The sequence below is a fragment of the Capricornis sumatraensis genome, chromosome 15, assembly GCF_032405125.1.
Source record: "Capricornis sumatraensis isolate serow.1 chromosome 15, serow.2, whole genome shotgun sequence".
Taxonomy (NCBI): domain Eukaryota; kingdom Metazoa; phylum Chordata; class Mammalia; order Artiodactyla; family Bovidae; genus Capricornis; species Capricornis sumatraensis.
This window is the reverse complement of record NC_091083.1, coordinates 69011421-69028847: the sequence shown is the minus strand read 5'-3', so window position 1 is coordinate 69028847 and position 17427 is coordinate 69011421. Positions and strand designations below refer to the sequence as shown.

The window sequence follows — 17427 nt, the reverse complement described above, 5'->3', positions numbered from 1 at the left end:
GTGAACGTACAGGTTCTCTGTGTTCTAAAGAAGAAGTCATAGGCCCTTCTTTTTTTCTCCTCAGCACTCAGGAATGGGCTTCATTCTCACCTGTCTCTTTGGTAAAGGCTTCTGTGGTGTTCTGGAGACTGGGGGTGTCTTTGGGTCAGGAGTTTGGCTACAGGTGATAGAAGGCCTCGGAGGTAGGAACTGTGACGTGAGACATCTGTAGAGTGGCGCGGTATACCTGAAGGCTTTTTGGAAACCACTGGGCATTCTTAGGAGACAAAGCAGAACAAATCTAAAGCCAGTGTTGCTACATTCAGACTTGGCATCGGTGTTTTTCTTTAGCATAACTGTGGCATGGGACTAGCTGATGAAGCAAGTTCCTCTGGTCTCTATCTTGCCTTAGAAAAATCTTTACTGAATTTGGTGATATTCCAGGAAGTTATCTTAGCATCACAGCTAAGCTCATAACTTCAATCTGAACTGTCTTTTCTTCCTCTGTTTTCTTTACTAATCCAACTACATGCTTCCCCTCCCCCAAAAATTGAAAATATAATTAAAATCGTACCATTTCTTTTGATTCTTTGATTGTCCTAGTGACTTCAATACTATACAGCTCCCCTGTGGCAAATAGCAGTTATATTGAGATCTAAGTAATGAGAGGAGGGGTGATTAGAGGTAACAGTGCTTGGAACTGATGTGAAAGGAGAAAACCTATTTCCAGTTGAAACAATAATCAACAGACTTATTGTTAATTATCTACTTTGGGGCTGCTTAATGGTCTTCTGCTGGTGAGAATGTTTAAAAATTTGAAATTAGAACTAAGACAAATACTATAGCTTCTTTGTGTATGTGATATATTGCCTTCAAAAATAATTATACTAGGAAATTAAGAGGCACAAATATATATATCTTACTATATACAAGATAAATAAGCTACAAGGATATATTATGCAACACAGGAACTATAGCCAGTATTTTATAAAAATTTTAAATGGAATATAACCTATAAGAATTTTGGATCACTATGGTGTACACCTGAAACTAATATAATACTGTAAATCAACTATACCTCAACTTTAAAAAAAGGATTAGTAAGATGGATATAAGATTGGATAGATGCATGATAATTGAGCATAGTAATATATTAATGGTAGAATCCAGGTTGTGGGTGTACAGATGTTCACTGTAAATTCTTTCAGCTTAGGTGTATGGTTGAAAGTTCTCATGATAAAATGTTGCAGGGGGGAAATCAGTGTTTAATTTTACAAAGACGTACACAAAACTGTTTTTCATTTTTAAACAACTCTCTCCATGGACATTTCCACACGTTCACCTACACTTACTATGAAGTTGTAATCACTATGTTTGTATAAATATCATCATCATTATTTCCCACATATTTCTAAAACTTCATGTGTAGTGTTTAATGTGTGCATATCACATGAGTAAATATGCTGTATGTTTAAAAACAATTCTTGTGTATAATCAAATTTGGAAAATTTAGAAAAGTGTAAAACTAAACATTACCTATAATCCTGTTAACTAGAGATAGCTGTATTTTATTATATTTCTTCCCAGTTTTCACTTTTGTATTCTGGTTATCAAAAGAGTACATGCTGATAGTTGAAGAGTTGGAGAGCACTTATGAAGTAGCTAGAGAAAAGCTCAGAAGCCTAGAACCCAGGGACAGCCATGTCGCTGTGTTTAGTTTGAGATATGTTTGTGTGTGTATAGTTTTTTAAAATAATTTTTAAAGTTTGTTTGATTGGTCATACTGGATGTACAGTTATATATTTCCTTTTCTGACTTAATATTAGAACACAATCCCATTTCCATTTTTAAACTCTCATTAAAAACAGTCTTTAATGGGGAATTCCCTGGCAGTCCAGTGGTTAGGACATGGCACTTTCATTACATGGGCCTGTGTTTAATCCCTGGTCAGGGAACTAAGTTCCTGCAAGCCACATGGCACAGCCAAAAAGAAAAAAAAAAACAACTCTAATGACTGACTGTTATATCCTCATATAGCTATCCCGTGACTTAACTATTCCATTATTTTTGGAATTAGATTCCTTATAGTATGTTCAGTTATTGTAATTTGTTCAGTTCATTGAACATTTTTCTGTAAATTTTATATACACATTTGATTATTTCTTTAGATGGATCTTGAAATGAACACACTTAAAGGATCTTGGCATATCTTGTCAATTTGCCTTTCACTTCCATCAGAGGGGCACTCAATAAATATTAATGGAGAGTGAAAAGCTGCTATCTTCCAGGATATATATTCCTGTAGAAGATGCTGATAATGGAGTGCACTCACAAGAATGGAGTTCATATTCCTAGGATAAGAGCTCCAGACCTGGCTAAGGGCTGGGTAGTTCCATGCTGGCTGTTTAATTGCAATAGTTCTTTAGAGGACTGATTTATAGAACCCTACTGTGAGGATGTATATATGTGACTGCCTCTTCTAAAGGGATTTAAACAGCTTTAAACTCCCGCACATCACTTGGTAAATGGGCACTATTACAAAATAAGAATTAAATGAAGTAAATAACTGGAAGTTGCTTCCGCAGAAAAGAGGTGTTTGGAAAGAACTGGGATTCAGGCACCTGCTATAGTCTGTTAGAGAGCTTGACCAGTTCCATGCTCCTCTCCTTGCCTTAAAGGATGTGAATGTGGCCCCAGTCCCCCTTTCAGCCTCTGTCCCACCGTTTCCCATTGTTTACTCCACCCACTCCCTGGAAAACTAGAATTGTTGCTGACCCACCCATACTTCTGCTTTGTGCTTTTCCTTTCTGATGGCCTTTGTTCACAAGTCCTCCCCTCAAGATGCACACCTGCCCCCTTTTGGTTTGATTTTTTTTTTAATTGAAGTATAGTTTATTTACAGTGTTGTGTTAATTACTGCTGTGTTGGTTTGATTTTGCTGATTTGAGGGGGTGGGGTAAGGGAGAAATTGATTATTAAGTTCTAAGGATATAGTTGACTTTATTTTCATTTGCAGAGAAAAAAGAACCTTATAGATTCTAAGGCCTTTGTATCACCACCCCCAGTCTCAGTTCCTTTCCCCGTCACTATTTCTCTGACAAGCTGTGTCACAGCATGGGCCTGATGGCTACCAAGGCCCCAAATTCATGTCCTTTCAGCTTAGCAGCCTCACTGCCGAGAGAAGATGTTTACCTATAACTTGTTAGAAAAGGCCAGGGGAGGAGTCTTGTTGGTTTGGCATGGGTCATGTGTGTGGGGGTCACACTCTCATCCTTGGACTGCTACCGTGGCCAAAGATTGGGGTGTTTGAATTGGCCAAATCTGTTCCTCTTCCTATCTGGACTAGACAGTCCATATTCTGAAGGTGTTCTGGGCTGTATTGCATGTAGGTTAGTCATTCACTCTCATTTTCCTCATTATTTTACTAAGGCTGTTTGAAGAAGATATTGGATTTGGCTTTGAAAAAGATAGATAGGAAAAGACAGATTTTATCTTGACATCTTGCAAAAAGAGCTTTCAAATGAAGAGCATGATTTGTAAGAGTTCTGAGAGTGTGGGTAGCTGAAAAATAAAAGTAGACATCTGAAAGAATGAGTTAACTAGGCTGAAGGATGTGAGAGGTAAAAGGGGAGAGAGCTGAGGCTAGAGTTAGGGAAAACATATTAGAGAACTTTAAAAACGAAAATTCATTTAGTTGTAGGCAGAAGGCTGAATAATTGTGGAGACAGATTCTTTTACTATGGGATTAAATGAAGTCATGCAAACGAACTTTATACCACTATCCAGGTTAAGGTAATGGGATATTATATTAAAATTTCCTATGTAATAAATAACAAAAACTATGCCCAGGGATCGTAGAGAGGTCTGCTTATTAGAAACAGAATAAAATTCATAACTAATAAGAATGTTAATATTTCTAGCAGTATGTTGTCCTACAAGTTTGCCTAAACTGTTTCAGACTAGCCAGGGAGAAGAAGAAGCACTAACAGGCGTGATGTGGTCAAAATTTAAATTCTCAGAGAGGTATAACACATCAGAATGTGTAACTGGTGATAGCACATTGAGCTGAAGGAAAAGGACTTAGGAAAAAAGGTGAATATTGGTTATTATCAATTAATGGTAATAACCTAAACTCTATTATTAAAGTCTTAAAAAGATAATCTATCTACATCTTTGATTAAGAGGGAGAGGCAGCCCAGGATGGAGAAGTGTGTTGGGGACCAGTATGATCTCAGGCTGTTTTATAAGCCTGGAGAATAAGGGATCATACTTAAGAGGTGCATAGCCTTGGAGGTGGTAAGTAATCAGAGTGCTGGGGAAGATCTATGACCAGAGCCTACTAGGCATTCTCATTGTGAAGTCACACCCTCTAGAATGCTGGGGCGAGTGGTGGGCTGACTAGAGAAACAGCCTGTGCAGCGGATGGTAGTTGACTGAAGTGGGAAGGTGACAATAGCACCATCCCGGGTCTGACCATTGAATCAGCTCCACAGCCAGAGTCTCTGCATACTCAGTTCCAGGTAGAGACTTGTTCAAGCCATCCCCACATGAGGTCACAAAGGATATATTTATGGGTCCACATGGAGGTGAGTGTCTCCTTTCTTTCCATATTCCTTTGAAAATGAACAGTAACCTTATGAGATACTGGTAACCAAGGGTTGCTCCAGAGGGGCAAGAAGATTGACAGATAGAGCCTAGGAGATAGGGGCTGAGATCTCCCTAAAAAGTTGAAATTTTGCGAGCCAACTTTAACTCTGAATTTCGTCCAGATTATGAAATGATGACAGAGTAATTACTTTGCCCTCTTGCCTTGTCTGCTTTTAATATGTCCTGTTTTGCCCCATCTGTTATAGCTCCTTTTTCATATCATCTGAATTTCCTTGACAGCTTGCTGTCCCCCACCCCTTCACTCCACACCCACCCCTCACCTTTCCTGCACACACTATCCCCATTAATTATCAGATCTTGGGAGGTCCTGCTAACCCCTAGGCCAAAGTATGAATTGTTTTTTACTCATTTCTCAGCATAGCTGAGACCAAGCTGGAATACTTAACCAAGACTATACTGAAGGCTTGGATATGATAGAAAGAAGGCTCCAGCAACTAGATTGTTGGATGACAGATCGTTGCCCATTCTCATCAGTTTGGATTCTCCTGTCCTATAACTCCTCTGGCAGGGGCTGGCTTCTCCCTTTCTTTACTCTTTCTCCAAAAGTAAGACATGAGAGAGGTCAAAGCCTCCTTAAATTCACTTTCAGAATAGGTCACTGCCCAGAAGGAATCAAGTCTAAAGTTAATGTACATTCCTTCTCCAAGTTTTTGCACTTTAAATATATGTATGTAAACATATACAGTCTATGCAATGTTGCTTTTTAAAAAAATCTGCATATGTAAATCATATGTCATATACAAATCCTTCTGCGCTTCTATTCAGCATTGTTTTTTCAAGATTTTCTCTGTGTATTAATGCTTAGGTTCTAGTTCATTCATTTTTATCTATATCTCATGTGAATATGTCATAATTCCATTTTCAGTTTCCTTATACATGATTGTTTAGACTGCTTCCAGTTTTTTGATGTTATAAATGAGACTGCAGTGTGTATGTATATATGTACATATCTATGTATCTGCATATCTTTTTGTGTGTTTGAGTATGTTTGAGAATTGCCTTAGATTATACCTAAAAGTAAAACTGCTGTAGAGTACACATTTCTTAACTTTGCGCGAAATTACCAAATTATTCTCCAGAGTAGCTGTTCCTGGTTACTGCCTACCAACAGTGTATGAAAGTTCTTATTTCTCTACACCTTGGCTGACAGCATTATATGACTTAAAATTTTTTGCCATTCTGGTATATATGAAATTACATCTTATTGAATTTAATTTGCATTTTTCTGTCTGCTAATAGAGTTAGTATCTTCCTCGTCGATTTTCTTTAAGAGCACTTTATTTCTGTCACAGTACTGATCACAAGCTGTTGTTATGGTTGGTTGGTTGGTTGGTTGGTTTTTTGTCTGCCTCACATGTAGAACATAATCTCTTTGTGAGCAGGGGTCACATCTCTCTTGCTCACTGTTTTGTGCCCAGAGCTCAGCCCAGGGTCTGGTGGTAGGAGTTCAGTAGATGCATAGTTGTTTAGTGAAAGAGCCTGGTGGAGAGGTTCCTCCTAAGTCTGACGCTGTGTGTTAATCTCTCAGTCACGTCTGATTGTATGTGACCCCATGGACTGTAGCCCGCCAGGTTCCTTTGTCCATGGAATTCTCCAGGTGAGAATACTGGAGTGAGTTGTCATTCCCTTTTCCAGGAAGTCTGACATTTACCACACAAGAAATGCTCATACAGCAACAGGAATTTGTGTCTCTATATTCCTCCATCTAAACCCTATACTTTATTTCATAGCCAGTTCACAGTACCTGATTCTCTTTTTCATTTCTTGTTTCCCTTTTTTAAGCCTTTGAAAAGGAGGTAGCAAGCAGTAATAGAGAAGAGCAGAAATACTGAGTCATTTGTGGTTTGATTTGATAAGAGTTATCTGCTCCAGCCTGGGACCTATAATTTGAGATGCACTGATGTTCAGCTAGTGTGAGATTGGTCTCTGCCCTACATGAGTGAAGAAACCAAGGCTCTGTTGAGGTTTATTGTTAGGTTGGAAGACCTTTACCTTTGTTGGGATTCTTACTCACAGTTTATCTCATCTACTGTAAGACTTGCTGAGATAGGTAAAGACTTTGTCAGCAAAATTCAGTAGGCTAGGCATGATAATGTATTTTTAAGAAATATAGACATTGAAGAAGACTAGAATAAATTTCAGTTACTTTTCCTACAGAGTCTTTATTTTCCACCCAGCCACTCTTGGCACTATCCCAGCACCTCTGACTGCATCTTGTCCTGGCTTTATTCAGTTCCTGAGCTCTGCTCTGACTACATCTTAAATTTTACTCATTGCCTTGGTTACGATCCTTTGGGATGCAAGGAACAAACCCAACCCAGTAGCTTAAACCAGAGGCAGTCCAGAGATGTCTCAGAACTTAATGGCATACACAGTTGGAATCAGGAATCAGAGCAGTAGAAATGCTTATTATAAGCTCCCAAGTTTACTTCTCTTTTCAAGAGAAGAACCAAACTAAGGATGGAATCTCTCAGTCCCAATTACACATTCTTAAGAAAGGACTTAGCATGGACCAAATGTTCACCTGACTCCAGTGAACCATAACCATAAGATGACAGTCTGCAAGCCAGGTGGCCAAGAGCCTTTCCTGTGCTGTATGGATGGCACAGAAGGGCAACTCCCAGGGAACAGGAGAGATTTTAGATAGACACACTCATAGGTGCTACCGAATTTATCAGTTGCTGCACATGCATTTAGAGGATCTGAAACCTCTGCCTTTTTACCTAGCAGCTTCTTCATATCTTTTGCTTCTTTCGCTTGCCTTTCTCCAGGTCTTTCCTGGCTTCTTATTCAACTTGCTGATCTCACCATAGCCAGTTGTGAATATATTCTCAGCAGATACCCTGGCTTCCCCCATTTAAGAAAGTGAGCTTTGTAGATAAGGTGCATTTTTTCTTCATTTGTTTGTCTGTTTATCTGGAAGGAATTAAAAAGTAGGACTGTCCTATGTAATGTAACATCTCTCTAGTAGGCTTATGGTTCAGTGACGTGTCCTGCCCCAGCTAGTGGGGAACAGTGGTGAATTCGGGTATCGTGAAACTTCAGCAGCCTGGGCAGTACGTTCTGCCCTTGCTGAGACCTTTACGTTCTCTTGTTACAGGAACATGACATAGAAACAGCTCACGGTATGGTGCACGTCACTATCAGAGGCCTGCCGAAGGGGAACAGACCGGTCATTCTGACATACCATGACATTGGCCTCAATCGTATGTATTTGATTTTAAACTGTTCCTTTTTGTTATAACACATAATCTTTGTATATTTTTTAAAAACACAGAAGAAACCCCAGTATTCTAATAGAACATAGGTTTTCTCCTCTCTGCCTTATCCTCGTTGCTACTTGTGTTAATGGCAGAATTGAAGTTCCCGGGAAGTATGCAGCTAAGTGCATTTTGGGGAATACTGGGATTTTATCTCATTTTGTGTCACATCTGCTAAAGGACTGAAGATTTATAGATAGACTGGTTAAGAAAGTAGGGTTGAAATCAGTTGTTTGTTTATTTTTTTTAATTGATACTCTGGGTTTTTTCATATTTCAGATTAGAAAATTCAGAATTTGAGCTTAACTTTGTTATGAGCCCTTCAATGAGTTAGTAAAAGTATCCTCACTGTAGCCTGTCCCTCATGACTCTATATGGACCTTTCTAGGTGGTAACATAAGATTCTGGCCCTAGCCCCGGGTCCACGGAGTCTGCATTACGTGTGTTTCTTTCACACTCCTCTGGCTATCAGAGGTGACCTGCATTTGAAGTTACAATCTAGTGCTGGAGCTTTTGAAAAGGAATTTAAGTGGTAGAAATTGAAGCAGTAACCCTTCCCTGCACCTTAGCAGTTTTGCCATGTGAGACGTTTTCCACATGGTGAATGTAAGCAACAAGAAACTCACTTTAGCCAGGCTCCTGGGATATGGTCAGTATCTCTGTATCAGGTAGGGAATAAGATACATGAAAAATGACAGCGTTATGGGTGTAAGATTGTTTTGTGAAACACCAGGATTGGCTTCCACTCTGTAGATGTTCTATAGAATTGAGTACTAATTAAATGTTCTTTTCAAGCCATTGAGATGACTGGTAGTCAGCCTTTAGGGCAGCTTGAGTCAGACAGTTGTTCAGATACTTCATTCTAGTGAAATAGTGATTTAAAAGGAGTAAGAAAGGACGATGATATGGAATTGGTTGGATAGAGGAAAAGTGAGGTGAAATGAAGAGCCTGTGACTTGCGAGTGTTTTGCTGTTGCAGATAAATCCTGTTTCAACGCGTTCTTTAACTTTGAGGACATGCAGGAGATCACCCAGCACTTCGCTGTCTGCCATGTGGATGCTCCAGGCCAGCAGGAAGGTGCGCCCTCCTTCCCAACTGGGTAAGGCCACAAGCAAGACCCTTCTGGAAGACAAGCACTTAGAGAGCAAAGCTCCAGTGGGAGCACTAGCCATGTGCTTCCCTCCAAGCTGGTTTTAGCACAGCCTGCAGGTTATACTTGTCAACCAGCCGTCCAGTTGCTTTCTCTCCTCACTCTGGGAGGACGGTCATGGACAGTCTATTCAGGAAGACTGTATTTTCCCATATCCAGGAATGGCCCTCCATAAATGGGAGCCAATCACAAAACATTCATGTCTGGAACACCCACTTCTTACGGTCTTCTATCTGTCCCTTTCTTTCATCTGTTTTAAACCTGTCACTTTTGGCCCCTCCTGGAACTCGCAACTCCCTTTAGACCCAAACTCAGATTTCTCTGAGCTTCCTGAGAGCAACTCCCCAGCCTGACCTTCAGTCTGGTGACAGGAATTTGAATATCAGTGTAATCATTTATTCAGAGAAGCTGCAGCGTCAGGTGGAGCTCTCAGCCTCAGCCTCATCTGCTTTGCATGGCGGAGCTGCAGTCTCCCTGACTCTTCCCTGGACAGTGTAATTATGGGGGAGACCTTGGGGAAGGAGTGAAACTACAAGCTGTGGAATACTCATCCTTCCCCTCTTTGCTTATCTCCAGAGCTGCTTTTGCCAGTGATTGCTGTGAAATAGACCGTTGCAGACAAATAGCAGCTAACATTTACACTGTACTCAGACAGTAATCTTGAACACTGCATTACATACTTAACCCATTTAATGCTTAAAACCCTATGGGATAGGTTTACTATTATTCCCATTTTACAGGTGAGGATACTAAGGCCCAAAGATACTATGTACTTTGTCCAAGCCTACATAACAAATAGTAGCAGAGCTGGGATTTTAACGCAGGCAGTCTGGCTCCAGAATCTGTTATTCACTATGTCCAAGCCATTTCTGTCCCTTAAACACAAATTGGCCAGTGACCAGTTTATATCCAGCAAAATTTAGATACAGTTCTTTTTTTCTGTTTTATGCACAAATAGTTCAAAAGCATGCCAATGCTTGAAGTCTTTCAAGCAGAGGCAGGCTGACATCCCTGTCAAATGTAGAGCGGAACTGCCACGTAAGTAGGAAGTTGTCTTAAGATCTCTTTCATCTTTGATGCTGCAGTTTATGTGGACACTCCCTACTTTTCTTAGATGCTTGGTCTGAGTCGGTTTTGGGCTTGCTTGACCATCTTAGGATCCAGTGACTTAGATCAGGAACCAAATTCAAAAGCAAATAATAAAGTAGCTGGGTTATTCTATGCCTAAGTGAAACAAATCAGTCTTCATGATAAGAGCCCAGGATTTGTGACCGAGTGCCCTGGACCCAGTAAAGGTTTGTTTACTTTTGTGCTTAGCTGCCTAAACATAAGCAGCAACCAAAAGCCACTTCCTGAGTTGACTCTTAACTGCTAGAAGTTTACTGAACCTGAACCCCAATTGAAGTAGTTATTTGGGGATTAGAAATACCTAAGAACTCTGTGGGCTTCCCTTGTGGCTCAGCTGGTAAAGAGTCTGCCTGCAATGCAGGAGACCAGGGTTTGATCCCTGGATTGGAAAGATCCCCTGGAGAAGAGAAAGGCTACCCACTCCAGTATTCTGGCCTGGAGAATTCCACGGACCAGTCCATAGGGTTGCAAAGAGTTGGACACGACTAAGCGACTTTCACTTTCAAGAACTCTGTACTTTTTCTAATTGTTCTAGTGATTGGGAATTGTGAGTGCATTCCAATTCAGGAGGTATCCTTCTGGATTTCAGGTACCAGTACCCGACCATGGATGAGCTGGCCGAAATGCTGCCTCCTGTTCTCACACACTTAAAGTGAGTTCATTCTGCAATTCTTCCATATGGTTTTTGTTTTTCAAAAAAACACTTTCTATTATGTGTCTAATCTGGGTGCTGTGATGGTAATCAAAACAGTATGGTCACTACCCTTATGGAGTGTGAAGCTTGCGTTTTGCTATGGAAAATAATTAACAACAGGTAAACAAATAGTCACAGCTTACGTGCGGTAGAAGAAATCAGTAGGGATGTGTGATAGAGAATAAGAGCAGGCTCTACCAGATATGGCTGAGGAATACCTCTCTACGGAGTCCTTTAGGTTAAGACCTGGAGGATAAACAGGAGTTACCCAAATAGAGAGCCAGGACAAGAGGATTCCAAACAGAAGGAATATGTCCAAAAGGCCTGACCCAAGTGAGCAAGTGGGAGAAAAGCATAAGGTGATATTTGAGAACTAAAACAAGAACCAGATTACACACATCTGACACGTCCGGTGAGACTTCAGGGTTTTATTCAAAAGGCAAAGAAAAACACTGAGGAGTTTTATGCAGGGGAGTGCTATCTGATTTAGTCTATTAAAATAATCACTCTAGATATGTAAACTGCACATCAATAAAGCCGTTTACATTTTTCTTTTAATTACTTTAAAGACTTCCTTAGCAATCCAGTGGTTAAGATTCCATGCTTCCAACACTAGGGGCATGGGTTCGATGCCTCATCATGAAACTTAAGATCCTGCATGCTGCATGGCACAGCCCAAGATAAATAAATTAAACCCTGCCAAAAGGAACCTTTAAAAAATAAAAAGATTAGCTGTGGAGAGAATCTCCACAGGTTTAGAGAAGGGTAAAAGAGAAAAAGCAGGGGACCAGTTAAACTGTTACAACAGCCAGGCAAGTGATACTGATAGCTTGGCTCTAGATGCCTCCCAGAGGATGGGATGGAGGAGAAGGCAGCTGGAAGGACTGTGAAGGTGACTGTAGGACTTGCTGACGGACTGGGTGTGGAGGTGATAGGAGAGTGAGCTGTCAAGGATGACTCCCATGTTTTAGTCATACACATAATCTTTAAAATCAACTTAGAAGTCATCATATCCTTGTTTTATAGATAGGGAACCCAGGCTTAGGAAGTTAATGAAACCTAACCAAATTCTCCATCCAGTAAGCATCAGAGCCAGATTTGAATCCAGTTGTATTCTTTCCATTATGCCATGCTCCCTTCGAACGAGTTAACCCTATTCATATTGGTGTGTTCCTTTTACAGTCTGAAAAGCATCATTGGGATTGGGGTTGGAGCTGGAGCTTACATCCTCAGCAGATTTGCAGTAAGTACATGGAGGATTAGTCTCAGCGCCCTTGAGGCACTGCCTAGGTCACAGCTCTTACTGCTGTGTTAAATGAGAAGGAACTGTCGTGGGCCTTATGTCTGGTTTTCTATAAATTCTGTCCACAGATACTAGTTTGTATAAAGCCTTGCTTTGTACTTCTAGCACCTAAAAAAATAAGAGATGCGGGCAGGATATCATCAATAAAAAATAACTCTCAGAGAACATTTAAAGTGGAATTTCTTACAGCCATTAAAATTTTATAAGACGAGCTTATGATACATAATTCACATATATTACAACCTTAACAAAAGGTTAGAATACAGATGCAGGTAAAGTTTGTCATAGGCATAGGAAAGAACTGGAAGAAAACATACCAAAATACTAAGATTGATGATGTGTAATTAGATAATAATGAGATTTATTTTCTGCTCTTCATTATTTCTCTGTTTATCACATTTTCTATAGTGAGCATAATCAGAGGGGAAAAAGTAAGCTGGGAAGTTTTTAGTTTACATAGAAATGTTCTTACTGCTTTTTCCCAAATGCCTCCTGGGTGATAGGACAATCTTCTGAGGGTGGTATTACCTCTTCATGTGGTTTTAGGAAAAACAAGAAGTTGCTACTGGGGACAGTCTAAGCCTTAACAGCCCCTTATGTCATGTAGTCCCAAGGGCACTGCCCAGGAGGGTAGACCCACCCTGAGCTAAACAGCTGTGGAGATAGCTGTGGCCGTCCTCTACTGTGGAAATAAAAACCATCTCCCCCATAGATCCTTGCAAGGCAAGGTCATTTGATGGCAATTTAGAAAGCTGGTTTTCTACATGCTGAGTTAGATTTATGGAGCTGTTTTTCTAAATATCCTCCCTAGCACCTCTCTGACCTTTTTTTAAGATCTGAGACATCCAGGCCTAGGAAGAGTTGACTAGCCACACGCCAGTAGGTTTAGAAGAAGCTGAGAATGGGGCTCTCATACTATTGCTTTGTCTCGTTTCAGCTCAGTCACCCAGAGCTTGTGGAAGGTCTTGTGCTCATTAACGTTGACCCTTGTGCTAAAGGCTGGATTGACTGGGCAGCTTCCAAAGTAAGACCAAACAGTATCCATTGGCTCATCCCTTAGTCCCTTCTCAAAATGGCTTATCTGTTTTTTTATTTTTTCATTCATACAGTTAAGGGCAAGAAGTCTTAAGTATACAGCTTGATATGAATATTTACACATGTAATCACCACTCAGTCAATATACAGAATATTTCCAACTCTGCCCTTAATACTTCCTCCCTTCCCCAAAAAGAAACCATTATTCTGGTTTCTATTACCATAGATTGATTTTATATATTCAGAATAATAGAAGATGTGTTCTTTCATATCTTGCTTCTTTCATTCATCATTGTCTGTGAGTCTCAGTCATGAATGGAACTATGCAACTGAAAAATTATGGGTTTTTTTTGTTGTTGAGGGAAATGAGAAAATTCTCATGCTTAAAAAAACAATAAAAAATTTTAAAAACACATATATGCATAAGAAAAGAAGGAAAATGCTACTAGTAGTTAAATCTTTGGTTGGTAGCATTACAGATGATTCTTATTTTTATTTTATATATTCTATATTTTCCTAATTTTGCTTTGCTTTTATAGTTATTTTAAAATATTAAGCTGTTCCATCTACCAGCAGACCAGATTCTGAAAAGTTTATCTATTCTTCCCCATCTTTAACTTCCAGAGAAATGATGTATTTCCTAGCATTGGATGAAATATATTAACATTGCTTTTGCCAGATATTATGGAAATTCTTTCTTACAGCTGACTTCAGATTTGTTCTAATTCCTGTCTAGTATGTGGGTACATTAAAACTTAGATGAACACTCTTAATAACATGAGGAATATTAAATAGGTTATTAAATGATGAAATGAAATAGGTTATTAGTTCTAATTATCTTTAATTTACAACCTGTGGATCATTGATAACCCAGGTGAAGATTTCCGGGCTTCTTTCTTAACTCCGTCTTCCTGGGACTACCTGATCCTGCTCCACCCATATCCGCGTCTGTCTCCCTTATCCCCTCTTCTCCATCTCCACCCCCAACTCAGTCCTTTACCTCTGCGCCAAGTCCGCAGTAGGAACTGAGCTTAAAATCAACAGAGAAGGTTTAAGGGAAATCAGCAACATAATGTGAGTTGGAAATTTTTCTGAAAATAGACTAACAGGCTGCAAATCTACACAGATTGATGGATTTATTAGACTGTGATATGCAAAACTTTGACGTGGGGAAAATTAAGAGAAAAGCTTTCAAAACGCAAGAACATTCTGTAAACATAGCAGTTTCCTCCCACTCCTTTAAATGAAGATAGCAAAAACTAGAGGAAAGAAAAAAAAATTGCTTTTTCTTTTGGATGACTTGGGAGTAGTTGTAAGTTGACCTTATTAAGCATAAACCCAGTGTAAATGCAGAAACACAAGTAGAAATTAAGTAGCTATAGCTGTTGAGCGCTAGGTCCCATGTTCTCAAAGAAGTAACGGCCAGCATTTCTTTTAGCCACCTATTTCAAAGTGGGCCATATTATTACCCTAGAAGGCAGATTTTGTTTTTTCCTGACTTTTTTCTTGTTTTCAGATTTCTTGGGACCACCATCTCATGAAAATATGCGACACTGAGTTGTGTTTTTTGTGTTTTTAAGCTTAGCATATTTACAAGAAAATGCACTAATAAAGTGGACAGATTGATAAAATTTTACCCATGCTCACTCTCTTGACACAAAGTTTTTATCTTTTTAGCTCTCAGGCTTGACAACCAACGTTGTGGACATTATTTTATCTCATCACTTTGGGCAGGTAAGTGCCTATTCCAGCCAGGAGAGGGGTATGTTTACTGGCTTGTGTGTAAAGGCTTATTCACTTCAGGAAAGAAAGGGTTCCCTGGAACTCACTTGATTCCAGTGGGTTAACACTTTCAGCACCGTGGGAGATGCACATGGCGCCCACCAAAGGCCAGTCTTGGGGAGGGCATTAACTCAGTGCCACCCGGCTCTTGGCATTCAGAGAGATGAGAGAAGACAGCTCCCACCCCACCCCCAACCCGTTCCCTGTAAGCCGCATGCCATCTGTTCCTGTTTGACGACATCACGTGCCTCACCAAGCTTCTTTAGAGCCAGAATGAGGTCTGGGAAGAAGGGCTGCACAGAAATAGAGATTTCAGAGAAAATAAAAAACCAAAAGACACCACAAATGTTACTGCTAAAAGAACCTTTTGTTCAAATCCCATGTCTTTCTGGTAAAGAAACTGAAGCCTATAGAGGAAATAACAATTGTGTGGATAGCTGTGGGGCGAAAGAAGTCAGGACCCCAGTCCTCTTTTCAGAGAGAAAGTAAGTTGAGTAACAGAATTTCTGTCCCAATTACAGTGTGTTTTTTCTTACACTACCAAAGAATTCTCAGACACCAGCTGGATGTCCTGCAGCTCAGCTTGATGACACGCAGATTACAGCTGAGTGCCGGTCACTGAGCCACCACCACTGCTCCCCATCCCCCCACTTCAGCCACTCCAGGTGGCCACCTGTGCTGCTGACCAACCAGCTATAGATCAGAGGTTCCAATAGCCCCTTCCTTGGGTCCAATTTGTTTTCTAGAGCTGCTCACAGAGAAACACTGTATTTACCAGACTGGCTTATTATAAAAGGACCTAACTCGGAAACAGCTGAGTGAGAGAGATGCACAGAGCAGTTGTATGGAAAGGGGCAGGGAGCTCCCCTGTCCTCTGGGCATGCCCCAGTCTCCCAGGGTGGCCATGCACTCCCCAGCCTGGAGGCCCTCCCACACCTGTCTTTCGGGGCTTTATGGCGGCTTTGTTACAGACACGTGATTATGTGGCCGTCAGTTCAGCATTCACCTCCATTACCCCCTAGCCCCCGGAGAGAAGGGCAGGGTAGGGTTGAAAGTTCCAGCCCCCTACTCACAGGGACTGGTTCCATGTAGAAGTTACTTAGGGGCTTTCCTAAAATCCCATCATTAACCAAAAAAAGATTCTTTATCAGTCTCATCGCAAGGTTTTACAAAGCTCTTTGCCAGGAGGGGGATGAAGACCAAGTGTATATTTCTTGCTATAAATCACAGCAGCACAGATGACCTATGAAGGAGGGAGGGAATGAATGAGCAATGAGTGTGGAGAGCTGTGAGGTGTCTGGAGTTGGGATGAAGACTAAGTAGGAGTAATGCATGCTCAACTGTCACCTGTGTATTAAAGGAAAATGGTCAGTGTGGAGAAAATTAACATCTACTGAGTACTCATTCTGTGTAAAGTACTTTGACAGGTACCTTTTAGGCACAAACTCAGTTATTTTTTTCATGTGGTTCTATTAAACTTATTTTAAGATGGAAAAACTGAGGGCCAGAGAGGGAACATACCTTGCTACAGTTGTCCAGCTAGCAAGTGGTCTGAATCCAAATCAGGCTCACTCCAAAGTCCATAGTTTTTCCTTTCATTGAGATTGTATTTCAGCAAAATTAAATTCACATATATTTATTTCTAACATTAAGAAAAACTTATTTCTTTATTTTTGGCTGTGCTCGGTCTTTGCTGCTTTGTGCGGGCTTTCTCTAGTTACAGTGAGTGGGGGCTAGTTTGTTGTGGTGCACAGGCTTCTCACTGTGGTGGTTTCTCTTGTTGAACCATGGGCTTCAGTAGTTGAAGCACATGGGCTTAGCTGTTTTGCAGCATGTGGCATCTTCCCGGACCAGGGATCAAACCCGTGTCCTCTGCATTGGCAGGCGGATTCTTATCAGTAGTGCCACCAGGGAAGTTCTCACATATATTTTAGAGCAGAGGAGTTCTGCAGGGCTTAATACAAAGAATCTTCTACTCACTCTGTTTCTGCTTCTTAGAGGTAACTACTTTAATTCTTTCAGCAGATTCTTTGGGTTTTGCCTCATTGATTAAGGTATTATCTATATATACTAAAGGACACAGATCATCAGTACATCTCAGTGACCTTTTATACATACACTCATGTCTGTCCATCGTAAGTCACTTTAGTCGCGTTCGACTCTCTGTGACCCTGTGGAGCCTGGCAGGCTCCTCTGTCCATGGGAATCTCCAGGCAAGAATACTGGAGTGGGTTGCCATTTCCTTCTCCAGGGCATCTTCCTGACCCAGGGATTTAACCCGAATCCCTTATGTCTCCTGCATTGGCAGACAGATTCTTTACCACTGGCACCACTTGGGAAGCCCATACTCTCATGTAGCCATCACCAAATCAAGATATGGAACATTTCTGTCATTTCAAAAAGGTTCCCTCATGCCCTTTGCTAATC

The 17427-nt window shown here is 40.6% G+C and overlaps 1 protein-coding gene across 1 annotated transcript in view; it reads left to right on the top strand.

Moving 5' to 3' along the window:
* The window catches only part of NDRG3 (NDRG family member 3), a 60029-nt gene that overhangs the window by 24375 nt on the left and 18227 nt on the right, over window positions 1–17427 (top strand). Inside the window, exons 4-9 of the mRNA XM_068987027.1 lie at window positions 7748–7853; window positions 8887–9007; window positions 10776–10838; window positions 12063–12123; window positions 13121–13207; window positions 14896–14952. Of these exons, the coding sequence (XP_068843128.1) occupies window positions 7748–7853; window positions 8887–9007; window positions 10776–10838; window positions 12063–12123; window positions 13121–13207; window positions 14896–14952 (495 nt within the window). The remainder of the gene's footprint in view (window positions 1–7747; window positions 7854–8886; window positions 9008–10775; window positions 10839–12062; window positions 12124–13120; window positions 13208–14895; window positions 14953–17427) is intronic.